Source organism: Lotus japonicus, chromosome 2, assembly GCF_012489685.1.
Source record: "Lotus japonicus ecotype B-129 chromosome 2, LjGifu_v1.2".
NCBI lineage: Eukaryota > Viridiplantae > Streptophyta > Magnoliopsida > Fabales > Fabaceae > Lotus > Lotus japonicus.
Genome location: NC_080042.1, coordinates 45,396,119 through 45,412,194, shown reverse-complemented (window position 1 = coordinate 45,412,194; position 16,076 = coordinate 45,396,119). Strand labels below are relative to the sequence as shown.

General features: G+C 42.3%; 1 protein-coding gene and 1 non-coding gene across 2 annotated transcripts; both read left to right on the top strand.

Annotated features, from left to right (window-relative positions):
• The first annotated feature begins 4,565 nt into the window (after positions 1-4,565).
• Positions 4,566-4,637, top strand: TRNAC-GCA (transfer RNA cysteine (anticodon GCA)). The gene has a single exon. It is a non-coding gene; the product is annotated as a tRNA-Cys (tRNA).
• A 4,350-nt stretch (positions 4,638-8,987) lies between these two features.
• LOC130738104 (pentatricopeptide repeat-containing protein At5g42450, mitochondrial) lies at positions 8,988-11,068 on the top strand. Its single transcript, XM_057590008.1, has one exon. It carries the CDS (start codon positions 9,231-9,233, stop codon positions 10,845-10,847), a length of 1,617 nt encoding a protein of 538 aa, XP_057445991.1. The 5' UTR covers positions 8,988-9,230; the 3' UTR covers positions 10,848-11,068.
• The last annotated feature ends 5,008 nt before the right edge of the window (positions 11,069-16,076 follow it).

Below are 16,076 nucleotides of genomic sequence, written 5' to 3'. Positions count from 1 at the left end.
CTCTTGTAACCGACAGGCATACTTGCGATATTTAATGAACGAAGAAGGAGCGTTTTGTTAAGATTATTTTCTTAGAACCGATCGAAATAAACGAAAAGACCCACCGGGCAACGAATTAAAAGACCCACCGGGCACAATAGTAAAAGACCCACCGGGCATGAAATTAAAAGACCCACCGGGCACAACAAACGAAAAGACCCACCGGGCACAACAAACGAAAAGACCCACCGGGCAACGAATTAAAAAGACCCACGGGGCATTAATTTAAAAGACCCTCCGGGCACCAAATAAAAAGACCCACCGGGCACGGCAAATCGAGCGACCCATAAGTCCACGACGAACGCAGAAAATAAGAAGTCCTACCAGGATGAGTCGAATAACCTTGGTTGAGAAGAAAACAAACCGAACAAGCTATCCATTAGTATTAGAAGTTCTCAGTACAATCGGTTACAATAGCCCAGCACGGCTCAAAACACTTAAGCAAAAAATAAAGACAACAAAATGAAATTACAACCCCCTCAGGGGGCATTCTCCTCCGGGAAGGTTGGGGTAAATTTTCCTTTCGAATCCACAGTCCCGATCCGGCCTTCGGAGACCACCTTTCGGTACCCGACCGGACCGGTCACCAAGCCCGGATTGACAACTATAAGCTGGCTCACCGCATTATTGAAGGAAGCCTTGTTAATCTTGGACACGGTGGCCGTCAGCTTTTTCTTGTCTGCTTCCAGAGAAGCGATCCGGGCCTCAAACCCTTTCTTTACGACCGCATCTTGTTCCCGCTCTTTCAGCAAGGCAGCCTCTACCTCCTTCACGCGAGCCGCGCCGGTCTCAGCTTTCCCCTCCGCAGACTTCAGCCGCTCCTCCAGATCTTCACGAGCCTTCTCGCCGTCCTGAACCTTTTTCTTCAGCTGCTCATTCTCAAGCTTCAGGCTGTCCAGCAACTTGTTTAGCTCTTCGATGGCAGAGCACCCCTCTTCCAGCTCCTTGTTCATGGAGGATATCAGTTGATCATCCTTCTCTGTTTTCTCCCTGAGCTCCTCCAGTTCAGGAAGAGTCGACAGCTGGAGATACCTGACAGCAGATGCGGTCTTGAGCGAGGCACGGAGAACATAATTGAGGAGTCCGGCAGGCTCCTGATCGCCCAAGTACTTTTGGTTATTCTCCGTCAGCACGAGATCGTCGATCTGCGCCAAGTGCTCCCGGCAGCTGCCCGCCCTAGGACCCCAAATGGACAGCCTTTCAGGCGGGGGCACCACGGTGACGGGCACGGCCCGCTCCGGGTCAGAACCCTGCACTTCACTATCAACATGACCTTGATGGTCATGATCTTGATGGTCCTCCACTCGGCGCTTCTTCGAGGCCGGGCCCTGGGTACCCTCACCCTCAGAAACCGACCGTCCTTGCTCCTGGACGGGATCGGAGGTCCCCCCAACTACGGCCCCTCCCCCGTCCTCCGGGTCGGGCTGGGGTTGAGTTTCAACATGCCCCTCTTCCCCCTGGGCCACATCATTCCCTTGATCCACCTCTTCATCGGAAGACTGTTCGTCTTCAACCTGTATCGCGTCCAGCAAAGTCCTGTCAATGTCCGCCATGCCACCTGCCCAACAATGAAAACAACATTAGCACTCGAAATAAGAAAAAGCAACGGGAAGGAGTATCACAAGTAAGTAGCTTACGCAACAACTTAGCGTTCCTTCGAACGTTATAAGAACACAAGTCATAGCATCGAAGGGGACGAACCGGGACCTTCTTGTCCCCCTCCATGACATAACGGATAGCGCCCATCAACAGCCGCTTGAATTTCAAATCGGTCCCCGACAGGGCCCCCTCGTCCGAGAAACTAAAGGAGGTCACCTTTTCCCTATAGTGGGCTGCGTTCCAGGCCAGCGGAAAACGCGCCCGCATCCCGCCCGTCGGTCCTGGCTCGAACCACCAGAACGGAGGCGGCGAGGTCGGCGCCACCCGGTAAAATTGGTCCTTGAAGTCTTTATACGAATCGACAAAGGCTTTGAAGATCGGGAACACCGTCCTCAGAGTAACCATGCCGTGACCGCCGTGACCCTGGGTATGGGCGACCGCGAAAAGATGGAAAAAGAGAGGCAGGGATGGCACCTGCCCAAAAACCTCGCAAGCGGTCTCATAACCGCGCACAAAACCCCAGGCCCCGGGGTGAAGTTGGGAGGGCGCCACCATCATATGACGCAGCACGGAAACCTGAAAGTCGGTTAACGGCATCCGCACCTTCACCTTCTTCATAGTATAAATATGCATATAAATGCCGAATGGGGGGGTCTGCGGGAGCCTTTCGTCCTTGCCAGGTGCGAAAACATCATGCCCCGGACCGATCTGCGTCTCGGATAAATAATACTGTCGCCGGAAGTGCCCATCGTCCTCATTGGCGTAACAGGACTCGAGCTTCAGTATTTCCCGACACCAATCGTCTAAATGCGCTCGGTCACCCTCCAAATGAGGCCACTTCTCTCGGTCGATCTTCTTCCGTTTCGGAGCATCTTTGCTCATCTTCGGCTTGGAACCACCCCCGGCCGCTTTGCCCCCGACCGCTTTGCCCTTTTTCTTTTCGGCTCCGGTCATACTTAAGCCTGCACAAGGGAAAGCGTCGTTTCAATATCTCAAGTTATTGACCACGACTCAAAGGGGAAAACCAGTAGGATCCGCCTTTGTCCCCGGCAGGGAGAGCAAACCCAGCGCCGGAGGACCGGCCCACGGACCGCCCCTCCGCCACACGGGGGGGGAGAGCCAACTCTCTCCTTCCCGAAAAGACGCACCCTAAGAACCCCTAGAGGACGGGACGAGGAGAAGAAGAAGAAAATAAAATGCGGGAGAAGTCGAGAAGAACTCACCAAGTAACAAGAAGAGGACGATCACCGGGAAATGAAGGACGACCGCCTGGAAACTGAGCCTTACGACGACGGAATGGAGAGCTTCAAAGGATGAAAAGATGAGAGCTTGAGGTGCAGAAGAAGAAGGAAAACACAAATGAAATCCCTTCTCCCCTTTTTATAAGAGAAGTTAGGAATGGGAAGCGACGCTTCACCAAACCCTATGTCTGTAATGATGACCCTAGGGGAGGCAGGAAAACTATCATCCAATCAGCTTCCGCCACGTCAGCAAGGGAAATGAAACGACGTAACGCGTGCCAATTGTTCTCAGACGCATTAATGGCACTGCCAAGACGTCGCTTCATGTTACTGTTACGTAACGTTTGGAATTCGAGTTGTCACTCGCCGTCCCGAGGTCCACGGGGGGGGGGGGGGTGACAACCGTCCCATATCATGAGGGTGACAACCGTCCCATATCATGAGGGTGACAATCGTCCCATATCATGAGGGTGACAACCGTCCCATATCATGGGGTGACGGCCGTCCCATATCATGGAGGTGACGACCGTCCCACATCATGGAGGTGACGACCGTACGATTGACGATCGTCTCGTATCATGGGGATGCCGACCGTCCCCTCCGGCTTCATCTTCACCTTCTTAGGCTCATGCCTCACCCGTGCAGTGAGGCAGAGCTAGGGGGCAACTTGATCCAGCAAGAGTTGGCAGGTGCCGATCCAAAGGATGTAGGGAAATTCGCATAAACCTGACCGAAAGCTTCTAGCCCACTACCTCAGTGGACTAGAGCTGGGGGGCTACAGTTCTGGGACGACCCGGGAAGGGTGTCACCCGATCGAGACGACCAGGTAAGGGTGTTACCCGAGTGGGGCCCAATATGGACGACCAGGAACGCTTCCCGAGTAGACTCGACCACGAGCGGGACGGCGCTCACCCCTAGCTCGAGGACTTGGACCCCACCACCTAGGGGTTGACCTAGGCCAACCACCCTACGGAACTAGGGTGGTTGGATGGTGGGCCCCCTAGGCAATCTAAACCGTTGGATCGCTGCAAACCGCAGAGGGAGCAGGAGGATCCAACGGCCCTTGACCCACCAGTACGAGCCATGCATGACGTTGCATGGCTCCAACCCTAATTCTCCAACTTGTATATAAGGGGGGCAGCTCACTCATTCTAAGGTACGTTACTCTCTCTAATTTCTGCTACCCCTTTACTCGATCCCTCTACTCACTTTGGCATTGGAGTCCCTTGCAGGAGCCCCTCCTGGGTCCGTCACGCAACTCAGTGCACAGGCTTCTCTTCTTCACTTGGCAGCCCTGCTCTCGTGGTCCACCCGATCATAGCCCAAGTAGTAGAGCTCATGAGCCATAATTTGAAATGCGAGATTCAAATCTAGTTTTGGGAAAACAACATCCTAAGCCCCCACCTCTCGACCCAAACAATATATAAATAAAAATTCAAAATATATATTTATATATATATATATATATATATATATATATATATATTACAACTTCATCACCTTATGCTTCATTTTGAAGTGCATGATTCAAATTTTGAAGTGGTAGAGCTCGAGAGGTTCAATTTTGAAGTGCATGATTCAAATCCTATTTTTGGTATAAAAAATCATCCTAAGTCCTACCTCCATACCTTAAAAAAATATTTACATGGAAATTCAACATGTATTTTCACTATGACGCTCATACAAGGGTCCATAGCTCAGTGGTAGAGCATTTGACTGCAGATCAAGAGGTCACCGGTTCGAACCCGGTTGGGCCCTTTGTTGTGTTTTATTTTATTTTTATTTTCACACTTGAAGCTTTCGATAATTTTATCCAGTAGAGAGAGATCCCAAAAAAACCAAGATGAAATAATTAGATCATCTCCAATACTATTTCTTAGTTCTTAGCACTATTCATGTGGGCCCGTATTGCCACATGTGTTTAAGCAACTCTCAAGCAATTTTGCTCCAACCATGAGTTCTTAGTTCTTACCACTATTCATTTGGTCTCACCAACCACATTATTTATACTTTTTATTTTCATAAAGTAATAAAACAAAATTCATAAAGTAATAAAGTAATTTGAATGAGAGAGAAATAATTAATATTTTAAGCTAAGAACTCAAAAAGAAAAACTCCTTATATAAGAACTGAGTTCTTATTTTTAAGAACTAAGGAGTCCATCTCAGCACCTCCAATGGTAAAGTTCTTAGTTCTTAGTTCTTAACTCCAAAATAAGAACGAAGAACCTTGCATTGAAGATGCGAGCCCAACTATTTTCGATTATAGCCTTAGTGCCCAATTGTATTGGTGGAATGAATATAAATACTAAGTAGTCTTTCTCTTGTTTAATTTAAAGTGCGTGATTCAAATATTGTTTTAGAAAAAATCCAACCTAAACCCCACCTCTCAACCCCTAAAAAAATTCATAAATAAAAATTCAATATATATATATTTGCATTATAATCTCCATTCATCGGTCCATACTCACTGGTAGAGCATTTGACTGCAGATCAAGAGATCATTGGTTCAGACCTAGTTTGTCCCTTTGCTTTTTCTTCTTTTTATCACTCGAAAAAATTCAATTACAGATAGTCCTCATGTTACCTATAAGAGAGAGCTCAACAACACCAGTATGAAATATTCCCAACCTGTATTGTTTTTTGCCATATCCTTAGCTCCTCACTGAATTTGTGGAATTAATAACTAATTTTCCAATTTTGGAAAAAAAATTAAAAAGGTGCTACAAAAGGCCCTTTACTTCATCACCTTGGTCTTCATATGAGCCTATTACTTTTCCTCTCATGTAGGTCAAGTGGTAAAGCTGGAGAGACTTAATTTTGAAGTTTCAACCATTTTGAGTCCAAGAAGGAGTGCAAATTGAATTTTACTTTGTTTTTTGTGAATGAAAGTGACAAATCGTAGAAAGGAGGAACACCTAGATGGCACCAATGACATATTAGGGAGATCAACAAGTCTACTCTATTTATTATTGGGTCGGTACTATCGCAAGTGGGTTCGCTAAGCCCAACTACTTAACCAACTCAGGAGTATTAGGGGATCTCCCTAGGGAGGTTGTCCACAAACTTGGGATTTTATAGATCATAGGGGAATCAAACCCACACCATGTGGAAGGTGAGACACAACTCCGGTTCCTACAACCAGCTGACCAACCCATGTTGACATTGAATTTGACTTCCATTGCATATTTTAACTAAGAATTGACATTTTACATTTCCCATTTTCCATCTTATACTTACTAAAATATATTTTATGATAATGCTAAATTTGATTAAACTAAATAGGACTATTGAGAAAAAGCAGATGGAAACATGAATGATGGTTTAATTGTGTCTGTGTAATTCTTAATGGTTTTCAGAACTTAAAATTATGTTTTCCAAAAACTTCTTGCATTGTCTAGATGTTGATGGCAGCAGAAGATTAATGAGCGCGTTGCAAGAAATTAAACATTGACAGACACAAATTTTATCTTTGTTCACCCATCTTGTGTTATATCCAATCTTTGGTCTTCCACCAATATTTCCACTAAAGAGAGTATTAGTCAGGCTCCTCCTTAAACAAGTGTTATGAGGACTTCTCCCAAGTTTTTTTTAACCTAGTCCCTCCAAGTTGTTGAGTATTATCCAGGACTCCTCCCAAATGTTCTTTAATCCAATCTCTCCAAGCCGTTGAATATTCTTTGTCAAAGCCTCTCCAGGCTTCACAATTTTATTTTCCCAATCTCTTAAGGCTTCATGTGTATGCTTTGTTCAAACTTCTCCAAGCTGTCGAGTTTTCTTATCTGAGACTCCTCCCAATATTCTTTGCTCCAGCTTCTTCGTGCTTATGAGTTTTGGGCAGAACTTCTCCAAAGGAGTATTATAAGGACACTTCATGTTCATCAATTGAATGGGCTCAATTTATACTCTTGAGTAAGGTGTGAAGGTATGAAAAACACTAGAAATGGAGGGGGGGGGTTTGAATAGGGTTTTACGTTTAAAAACTTTCCCTTTAAGATTTTATCAAATCTTTTCGGTTTCTAAGAACACAATGTGTAAGAGATAAAGAGAGGAGAAAAGGACACAAGTGTTTTATCCTGGTTCACTTGATAAATCCCTCAAGCTAATCCAGTCCACCCGTTAAGGTGATTTCTTCCTTCGTAGAATGAAGGTAATCCACTAATCAAAGATTGTCACAACTGCACTAGTACACCTTGCTCAGTGACTATCAAATCTAATAACTAGCAACACTAAGACACAACAAGTCTTAGTCTTCTCAAGGAATCTGACCTACCCGGTCCCTTAAGGAAATACAGACAGATTTTTGAAAGGCATGGGTTTACAAAGAGTTGCTTCTAAACAAGCAGGAGTAAACACAGTAAGAACAATGAAGAAATATGTCCAAGGTATTCGCAGGTAAGTTTCACTTGGATTGCACAATAGTTTCTTAGCCAATTTCTTCTCTCTTCAGCCTTTAAATACTCCAAGGTGAAAGTGTTGTATCCGTTGAAGGAATCTAACCGTTGGAGGGCAATTCTGAAAATTCCAGAACCTGTTGTGGCTGAACCTCGTTAGGTAAGGCGCCAGAATAGTACACTGCTTTTGTACTATTGACAATGACATTTGCCTTATCCTAGTTGACTTCTAATCTTTGGAGACGCTTCATGATGGAACCTGTGAAGCAACTTGATCAGAGTCACGAGAAAGCTTGGATCCTCTGACCTTCATAACTTCTGCATCTGGACCGTGCACTCAGAACTTCTGGTCTTCAGAATCATAAGCACTTTGGTCTTGAGCGCCAGCTTTCTCTTGAACTTCAGAATCTTTAAGTCTTCAGTTTCTGGACCGTTCGCTCAGAACTTCTGGTCTTCAGAATCTTCAGCACTTGAGTCTTCAAAGCCCACATCAGGGCTTTAATCTTCAGAACATCTGAAGCATTTACTAGCGTTCAGATGAACGTAGTGATTGCAGAAGCGTTTCACTAGTTACTCTTTGGTCTTTATCTTCTGATGAATATGTCTTTGAATCAAAATCAGAACTTGTTTGTGAAACACTTAAAAAGCAAACGTTAGAGTACCATAATTGTTTATACACAAATATAAACGTGTTATCATCAAAACATAGAGTTGTACAACCTGGCCAAATCTTGGTCTTACAAGGTGCATTTGATTTTACTAGTTTGCAACTTTCTAGAGTATTTACAGGATAGAGCTGAATATACATTAAGTGCTCTCCAATCTTAATCTTACATTTTGATCAATATAGATATAACATTGACGTACACCACTGCCACCGCCACCGCCACCATCACTTTCCACCTTCCACCGCCACCACCACCACCTTAAATGTCATTATCATCACCGCCACCAGTAGATATATACCGTCATGACCCACCAGCACCACTACCACTACAACTACCTCCCTCCTTAGTCGCCACCACCACCACTGCCACAAGCACTGCCACAACCATCATCACCATTACTTCCAACATCACCATCTCCGCCGCCACCACCTAAACGACCACTACCACTACCGCTGCCACAACCCTCCACCATTACCACCACCTCCCTTCACCGTCGTCACCGCCATTACCATCATCACCATCACTTCCAAAACCACCGTCGTCGCCACCACCCTAACCACTTCTCAGCATCACCGCTGCCACCTCTACCACCACCATCACAACCACCACCCTCCATCACCACCATCGTCATTATCACAGCCACCTCGGCCGCCACCGCCAACTTTACCACCCACTAACACCATTTTCATATTTATAATATATATCATTATTCATATTAAAATTTTATCAGGCCTAATACAATCAGACCTCATACTATTAGATCTTATACTATCTCTTTCAAAAAAAAAAAAGATCTTATACTATCAGGCCTTATAATATACAACATACCAAACAGACCCGTAGTCTTTAACTTGAAATCCTCTTTTTTATATGAGTTATGATATGTACACACTTCCACATCTTTTTCATCTTCATTTTCTATTTATTTTTCTCTTTATTATCAATTAAATTATCTATCACATCTTTATTTTCTCTCTCCTTCCTTCCTATATCTATCTTCTTCCACCTCTCCATGTGAAGATATAATTGTTCTTTTTGTATGTCAATGAGACATGAGAGATATCTCTCTTTAAAAAACTATTTTCTATTCTTTTCATCTTCTTTTTCGTATGCTCATACATACTATAGAATCTGCCCATTATCATTTGTTTTTTTAGATTAACTTGTACTCTCCGGTTGAATTCATGTATGGCTACTCGCCACGAGAAGACAATGTTAGTTTGAGGGAAAACACCCCAATTCCTGGGTTCTACAAAGGGTTGTGATGTGAAAACTTCTAGCGAACGTTAGATGAGGACTCACATGAAAAACTTAGTTTCAAGACTCTCTGTACCTACATGGATCACACACCAAGTAGTTTCTTGTGGCTATATAACCAAAACCGTTCATACCCATTATCATTCCCTTGCCACCAAGCATGAGAACACCGTTGTACAAAAAGACATTATTCCATATGGTCTTGATCCAACCACTTTTCAAGTTGCCTGCCACATGTTTGATGAAATGTCTGACTTGACTGTTGAATCAGCCACCACCATAATTTGCGGCTTCGCCAAGCGGCACTGCCATGAAGACGCTATTCATCTTTTCTCAAGAATGCTTGCCTCCAAAATTAGACCCAATGAGTTCACATTTGGGACTGTGCTTCACTCCTCCACTGTACTCAGAAATGTTGTTATTGGTAGGCAGCTTCATGCTTGTGCAACAAAAATTGGCCTTGCTTCTAATGTATTTGTTGGTAGTGCACTTCTTGATTTGTATGTCAAGTTGAGTACTATAGAAGAAGCCCAGAAGGCTTTCGGAGATACCCAACATCCCAATGTGGTGTCTTATACAGCTCTGGTTTGTGGGTATTTGAAGAGAGGTAGGTTTGAAGATGCTTTGCAGGTTTTTCATGAGATGCCTGAGAGGAATGTTGTCTCGTGGAATGCAATGGTTGGTGGGTGCAGCCAAACAGGCCATAATGAAGAAGCTGTGAATTTTTTTATTGACATGCTTCGAGAAGGATTTATTCCCACTGAATCTACATTTCCCTCTGTCATTACTGCAGCTGCAAATATAGCCGCCCTTGGAATGGGGAAAAGTTTCCATGCATGTGCTATCAAGTTTTTGGGTAAGCTTGACGTGTTTGTTGGTAATTCACTTATCAGCTTTTATGCAAAATGTGGAAGCATGGAAGACAGCCTCCTAATGTTTAACAAGCTTTTAAAAAGGAACATAGTTTCATGCAATGCTGTGGTATGTGGATATGCACAGAATGGAAGAGGTGTTGAAGCAATAAGCTTTTTCAAAAAAATGGGTTCTGCAGGATATAAACCCAATGGGGTTTCACTTCTTGGGCTACTCTCGGCTTGTAATCATGCTGGTCTTGTTAATGAGGGCTACTCATATTTCAACAAAGCCAGGCTTGAGAGCCCTAGTTTGCTAAAACCTGAGCATTATGCTTGTATGGTTGACTTGCTTGCACGCTCTGGGCGTTTTAAAGAAGCTGAAGATTTCCTTGCCAGTATACCTTTTGACCCTGGAATTGGGTTTTGGAAGGCGTTACTTGGAGGGTGCCAAATCCACTCTAACATCAAGTTGGGGGAGCTTGCAGCAAGCAAGATTCTGGCTTTGGATCCTGATGATGTATCATCATATGTGATGCTATCAAATACTCATTCAGCAGCAGGTAGGTGGTCAGATGCTTCAACTCTAAGGACAGAGATGAAGGGAAAAGGGATGAAGAGGATTCCAGGTTGCAGTTGGGTTGAAGCCAGAGGCAAAATTTGTGCTTTTCTTAATGCAGACCAGAATAATGATAGACGTGATGAAATTTATGTGCTACTTAGGTTTTTCTATGATCATGTAAGGGATAATGAGGTTTCGGAATTGCTCAACATTCATTGCAATTTCAGTTCAGCATAAGTAATGCGCATAGTTCTTTTTGATATAGGCTTTTGCCATTTTGAGTTTTAAAAGGGTTGAGTTTTATTTTCTTGTATACTTGAGTATTATTTTTGTTCAGCAAGATGAGCCTGGCCATTGTGCTGCTCAGAAATAGAAAAACCTTTACCAGAGCAATTCTGAGGCTAGTTACTGAAGTTGTAAGTTGTAACCAAAGCTAAGGATGGCGGAGTTCATGACAATTTTCTTGTCTCATAAAACTCATTCTGAAAATTCTCATACTAACTTATATGATTACAGGCCCTGTTTCGTATTCTTCAATTCCTCAAGGTTTAGATGGAAAATATGCAGTAAAAACTCAGATTTGGCAGTTTTCTTTATATTTCATGTCTATGCTATAGAATGTGCTTTATATAATTGCTTACTTAATTCTTATTTACATCCAGCCATCCAGGTAAGACTCTTTCTCCTAAGATTTTCACTGCTTAAGCTTAACCACTGGCTGTGTATTATATTAGCTGAAAATTTTGTTTTTAACTGTGTGTATTTCCTAGAATGGTATACCTCACCACTTTCTAAATGGTAACATTCTGCATGTTTTATACAATAGGAAGCTAAACAAACTTTTAGTTAAACCACGTTTATTTTGTTGCCCCTAATGGGAAGGGTTGCATAGTTGACTGAAAGTTTTGTCTAATTTCCAACATAAAACTTTTACTTATTGTGCCATGGTAATTGGTAAGTGCATTAATTGTGGTGTGTCTAAATCCGTTTTAGTTCACCAACCACCTAAACTCTTATTTCATAAGCATAGACTTTAGTTTGGAACCTGTTAGGGTTCTAAATATTACTCAAATTAATAGTAGGGCTGTTCTTTGTGGGTGGTGCATGGGCCTTGGATGAGGCACATGGGTATGCCGTATGGGTCTTCCTGTGGTGCGTCTGGGCCTGTACCTGGGCATGTTCCCATCCCCGTTAGGTATTACTTACGTCTGTTAGGCGGCACTTTTTTATTTTGGTAGAGTTGGGCCAGTTAGGGCCAGTTTTTTTAGGTTAGTAGGTTAGATTAGTTATAAACAGGGGTGGCCTCATTAGGTTAGGATTTTATGTTTTGAAGTATTGGAGTCCGTAAAAAGGTTTCACCCTTGGAAGAAGGTTCTCCTTCTTAGTTTATTTTGAGAATTAATTTCAGAAGTATTTTCAGTATTTCTTCTTCTTTCCTATCTTCTATTGCTGCTCATTGTTGTTGGGTTATTTTGATAACCCCTTAGCTACCTTAAGTCAGTTAGTCAGTTAGGGAAGTCATGTGGTAAGTTAGTGAATTGGTTATAGATTAGAGAGAGAAGAGAGAATATAAATAATAGGGTGGGGAGAATAGTGAGGGTAGGGTATCTTGTTTGTAATTGGGAATTAGGGAGAGTGGCTGAGTCTCTTGAATTACTCAGCATTGTTCTAGTTTTCCTGTTCAATAATATCAGTTTTCCTTCGTCTTGGCTAATTCTATCAATTGGTTTCATAGCACCACTCCAGGTGTTGTGGATCCATGAATCTTGAAGAAATGAGAGAGGAGACAATGAGTTACGAGGGAAAGCAAGGCGATTCCCACCTTTGAAGGAGAAAATGCTTACTGGTGGCTGATCAAGGCGGAGCAGTATTTTCAGGCTTTGAAAATATCAGAGAAGGAGAAGTTGTCTTGGGCTTTGTTAGCAATGAGAGGGAGTGCTCTCAATTGGTGGTACTACTGGAAAAGGAACAACCCGAATGCAAAATGGTGAGATTATGTGAAAGCTTTGTTAAAAAATTATTCAACCAGAAATGGATCCTGATATACCAGTCTGGATTCAAGATTAGGAAGAAGAAACTGATTTAGATTCTGTGACATCTCAGAGGGGAAGAAAGGAATCTGGGGTCAGAAAACCAGAAGTGGGCGCAGAAAAGAAACTTGATTTAGGGAAGCAAAAAAATCAGATAAATCAAGAACATAGAATGGTGGTTCACAAGAGCAGAGGAACACCTCAAAGGTTAGAAATAGGGAGTTCTTGAAACGCAGGTCAGCACAATGAACACAACCACGAAAGCCGCAAGACACAGGCTGGGTCATCAGTAAAACGAAATGGGCCTTTAACGACAGAGCAAGGGATCTTTGTAACGCTGACCACCTTTCACGGTGGGAGTTGCCGGGCCTTGATGGTCGTCCAGTGGCAGGAGCGACTTCTAAGGAGTGCGACTACTCTGCCTTTTCACCTAAGTTTTGTCCACCGATCCCTCCAAATAGGGTACCTACGCAATAACTGCAGCATATGGGGTGACCAAACTGCCGCCACCAAAACCGCCAAATCGGGATGCTGGTACAGTTGTGAATTCTTCAACAATTATGAAGATGGGAGAAACTGAACAGGAACAAAAAGGAGGGAAGCTTGTGACTTCTTTAGTTGTTTGGTCTCAAACTGCGAGACGGGCTACGACCACCACGAGAACCACTAGATTTAGAGCTGACAACAGTGGAAATCAAGGATGAGAGTGCCCCTTAATTTGATCACTCAATTGTTGTTGGCAGGAGGATGGTGAGGCTGTTCGTTAACCTCTTATTTTGCGTTCTCTCAATTCTGGTCATTGTTTTGCTCGTTGATCGTCACCACACGTCCCTCCACAGTGGGTGAATGATTCTTCAACTATCTTCTTGTAGTCAACATTGTCGAGATGGAAGAGAATTATCATTCTGACATATGGTTCCAATCTTTGAGCATAAAATAACAAACCCGAGTATTGAATTTGACCTTGGCTTCTCCTCCTTCATTCTTGTTGTCTCCTTTATCAACGATCGCCAAAGGTGTGCAGCGCAGGTGGCTAAGTCACTCAGACGGTCAAGTCAGTCAAGCTAATAGAGAGAATAATGATTAGGGTTTGGAAATAGTGTGTACTTGAGAACTGTTAATCCTGGGATGAGTCCCTAAAGGTATGGGATCTCCTATCAAATTGAGTTATCCAAATATCCTGGATTAAATGGCACTAATCCTAATTCTCACAACCCTTATGGGTAACCCGTTTGGGCCGTTGTATTGGGTCTGATCATATTATTCTGTAACATGTACGATTTAGAATTTTAATCTCATGTTTGGAACTATTTAAGCTTGATTTAGCGGTTAGTGATTGGATTTTTTTGGTGTTGTATGTGTGTTTAGTGTTTGGACAAGATCAAGATCAATTTGGAGGAACCCTTGCACTCCCTAGGCTGGTCATTATTGTATTAAGAGGATAATGTTTTTCATGATTCAGACACTTTTGTGATTGAAACTTTGATGTGTGTGTGGCTTGGAACTTGGTTGATCAATTATGTAAACTGATGTGTGGATCAGTATTTATGTGTTGGTTGTAATTCTTATAATTATGTGTCTATTTGCTTTCACATTGTTACTTAGTGAGAATGTGATGCCTGAATTAGATTCTAGATTGCAATTAGTATACTAAAATCATGCGGTACCTTTGTTTCAATGTTAGTAGTGTTATTTTTGCAGATATACTGGTATTGAATTCAACATTGATGACGTGAATTAGCTTCCCTCCACAAATTTACAGTCTTAGAACTCACAGTTTAGCTTCCAAATCCATAAATTTAGTAAGTATCCAAATTTCAAGATTAAGTTTAAGTTCACGAAATTCAAGTTTCTATTTAATCCATCACATATGTAAGCACTGTAATTTATGTTAAATCATAAAATTTCATCTCCTCCCCTTAACTCTTTACAATTTCTGCCAGCCTGGAGAGTGCAACGGGTTCTTCCGAATTGATTTTTATCTTGTCCCACCACTAAACAAACATATAACACCTAAAAATCCAATCACTAACAACTAATTCAAGCTTAAATTACATCAATGACAATTACGGAGATTGTACAATCAGAGTTTGAAAAAGAAGGTTAAACAAAAAATTAAAACTATAGATAAGTACACTGAAATCAAAATTCAAGAGAGGGAAATAAGGGGAAGCAATGGGAATAAAGGGAAGTGGTTGTTGAAAAAAGAGGTGAGAGTGAGAGGAGTGTAAAGAAAGGATTCATGGGTCAACCCTTTGTCTTGCTCCTATATGCGGAGTGGTGACTCCATGTGACACTCTTCTATCCTTCTAATAATAGTGTCCCTTGGTGTGATCGCTCGGTTTTTGTTGTCAAGATACAACTAAGGTTTTTGGCTAACCTCTTGTTAAGAGCTCTCTCAGTTTTGGTCATTGTTTTCTTCGTTGAACATCGTCGCATGTTCCTCTAGAGTGTTTAGGTATAAGATATTAAGCTTGAGAATTGACTTTTACCTTGGCTTCTTCTCCTTTGTTATTGTCGTCTCATATGTCAACGATCGTCGATGGTATGCTCTAGAGATGGGTACATGCAAGACACTCTGATACTAAAGTCATCTAAGATGAGAGAGAGAGAGAGAGAGTGAGAGAGAGAGAGAGAGAGAGGGAGGGAGAGAGAATAGTGATTAAGGTTTTAAAAGAGTGTGTACCTGAGAATTGTTAACATTTCTCATATCTATAGATAATTTTGTTCCTGGACGAAGCCCTAAAGAAATGGGATATCTTATTAGATTGTGCTATCCAAATATCAGGATTAAATGACATTAATCCTACGTCTCATAATCATCATTGGCCTCTCCGTTTAGGCCATTGTACCAATTTGATTATATTATTCTGTAACAAGTGTGATTTAGAAATGTAATCTCATCTTTTGGAATGATTTACACTTAATTTAGTGGATAGTAATTGTATTTCTTAGTGTTATATGATTGGTTAGTGGTTCTTCAATATCAAGATGAATTTGGAGAACCCCTTGCACTCTCTAGGTAAGGCGAAGTTGTATAGAGTTAAGGGGCGATGGATTTTTATGATTTGACATAAATTAGAGTGCTTAATATAATTTATGTTAAATAATAAAAATATGTGTTCCCTTTATCTCATTACAATTTCAGCCAGCTTAGGGAGGGCATGAATTCCTCCAAATTGTTCTTGATCTTGTCCAACCACTAAACACACATTTAACACCAAGAAAATTCAATCAGTAACCACTAATTCAAGCGTAAGTCACTCCAAAAATGAGATTAAAATTCTACATCGCTCCCAATATATATTAGGTCACAAAGAGCTTCTCCTAGAGATATAAGCCTATAGTAGGAAGGATGAAGTGGTGAAAATGGAATATATGTTGTTAAAATTTGGTTTTGGTGCAAAATGATACTCGGTTAAGGTTCGGGAAAATG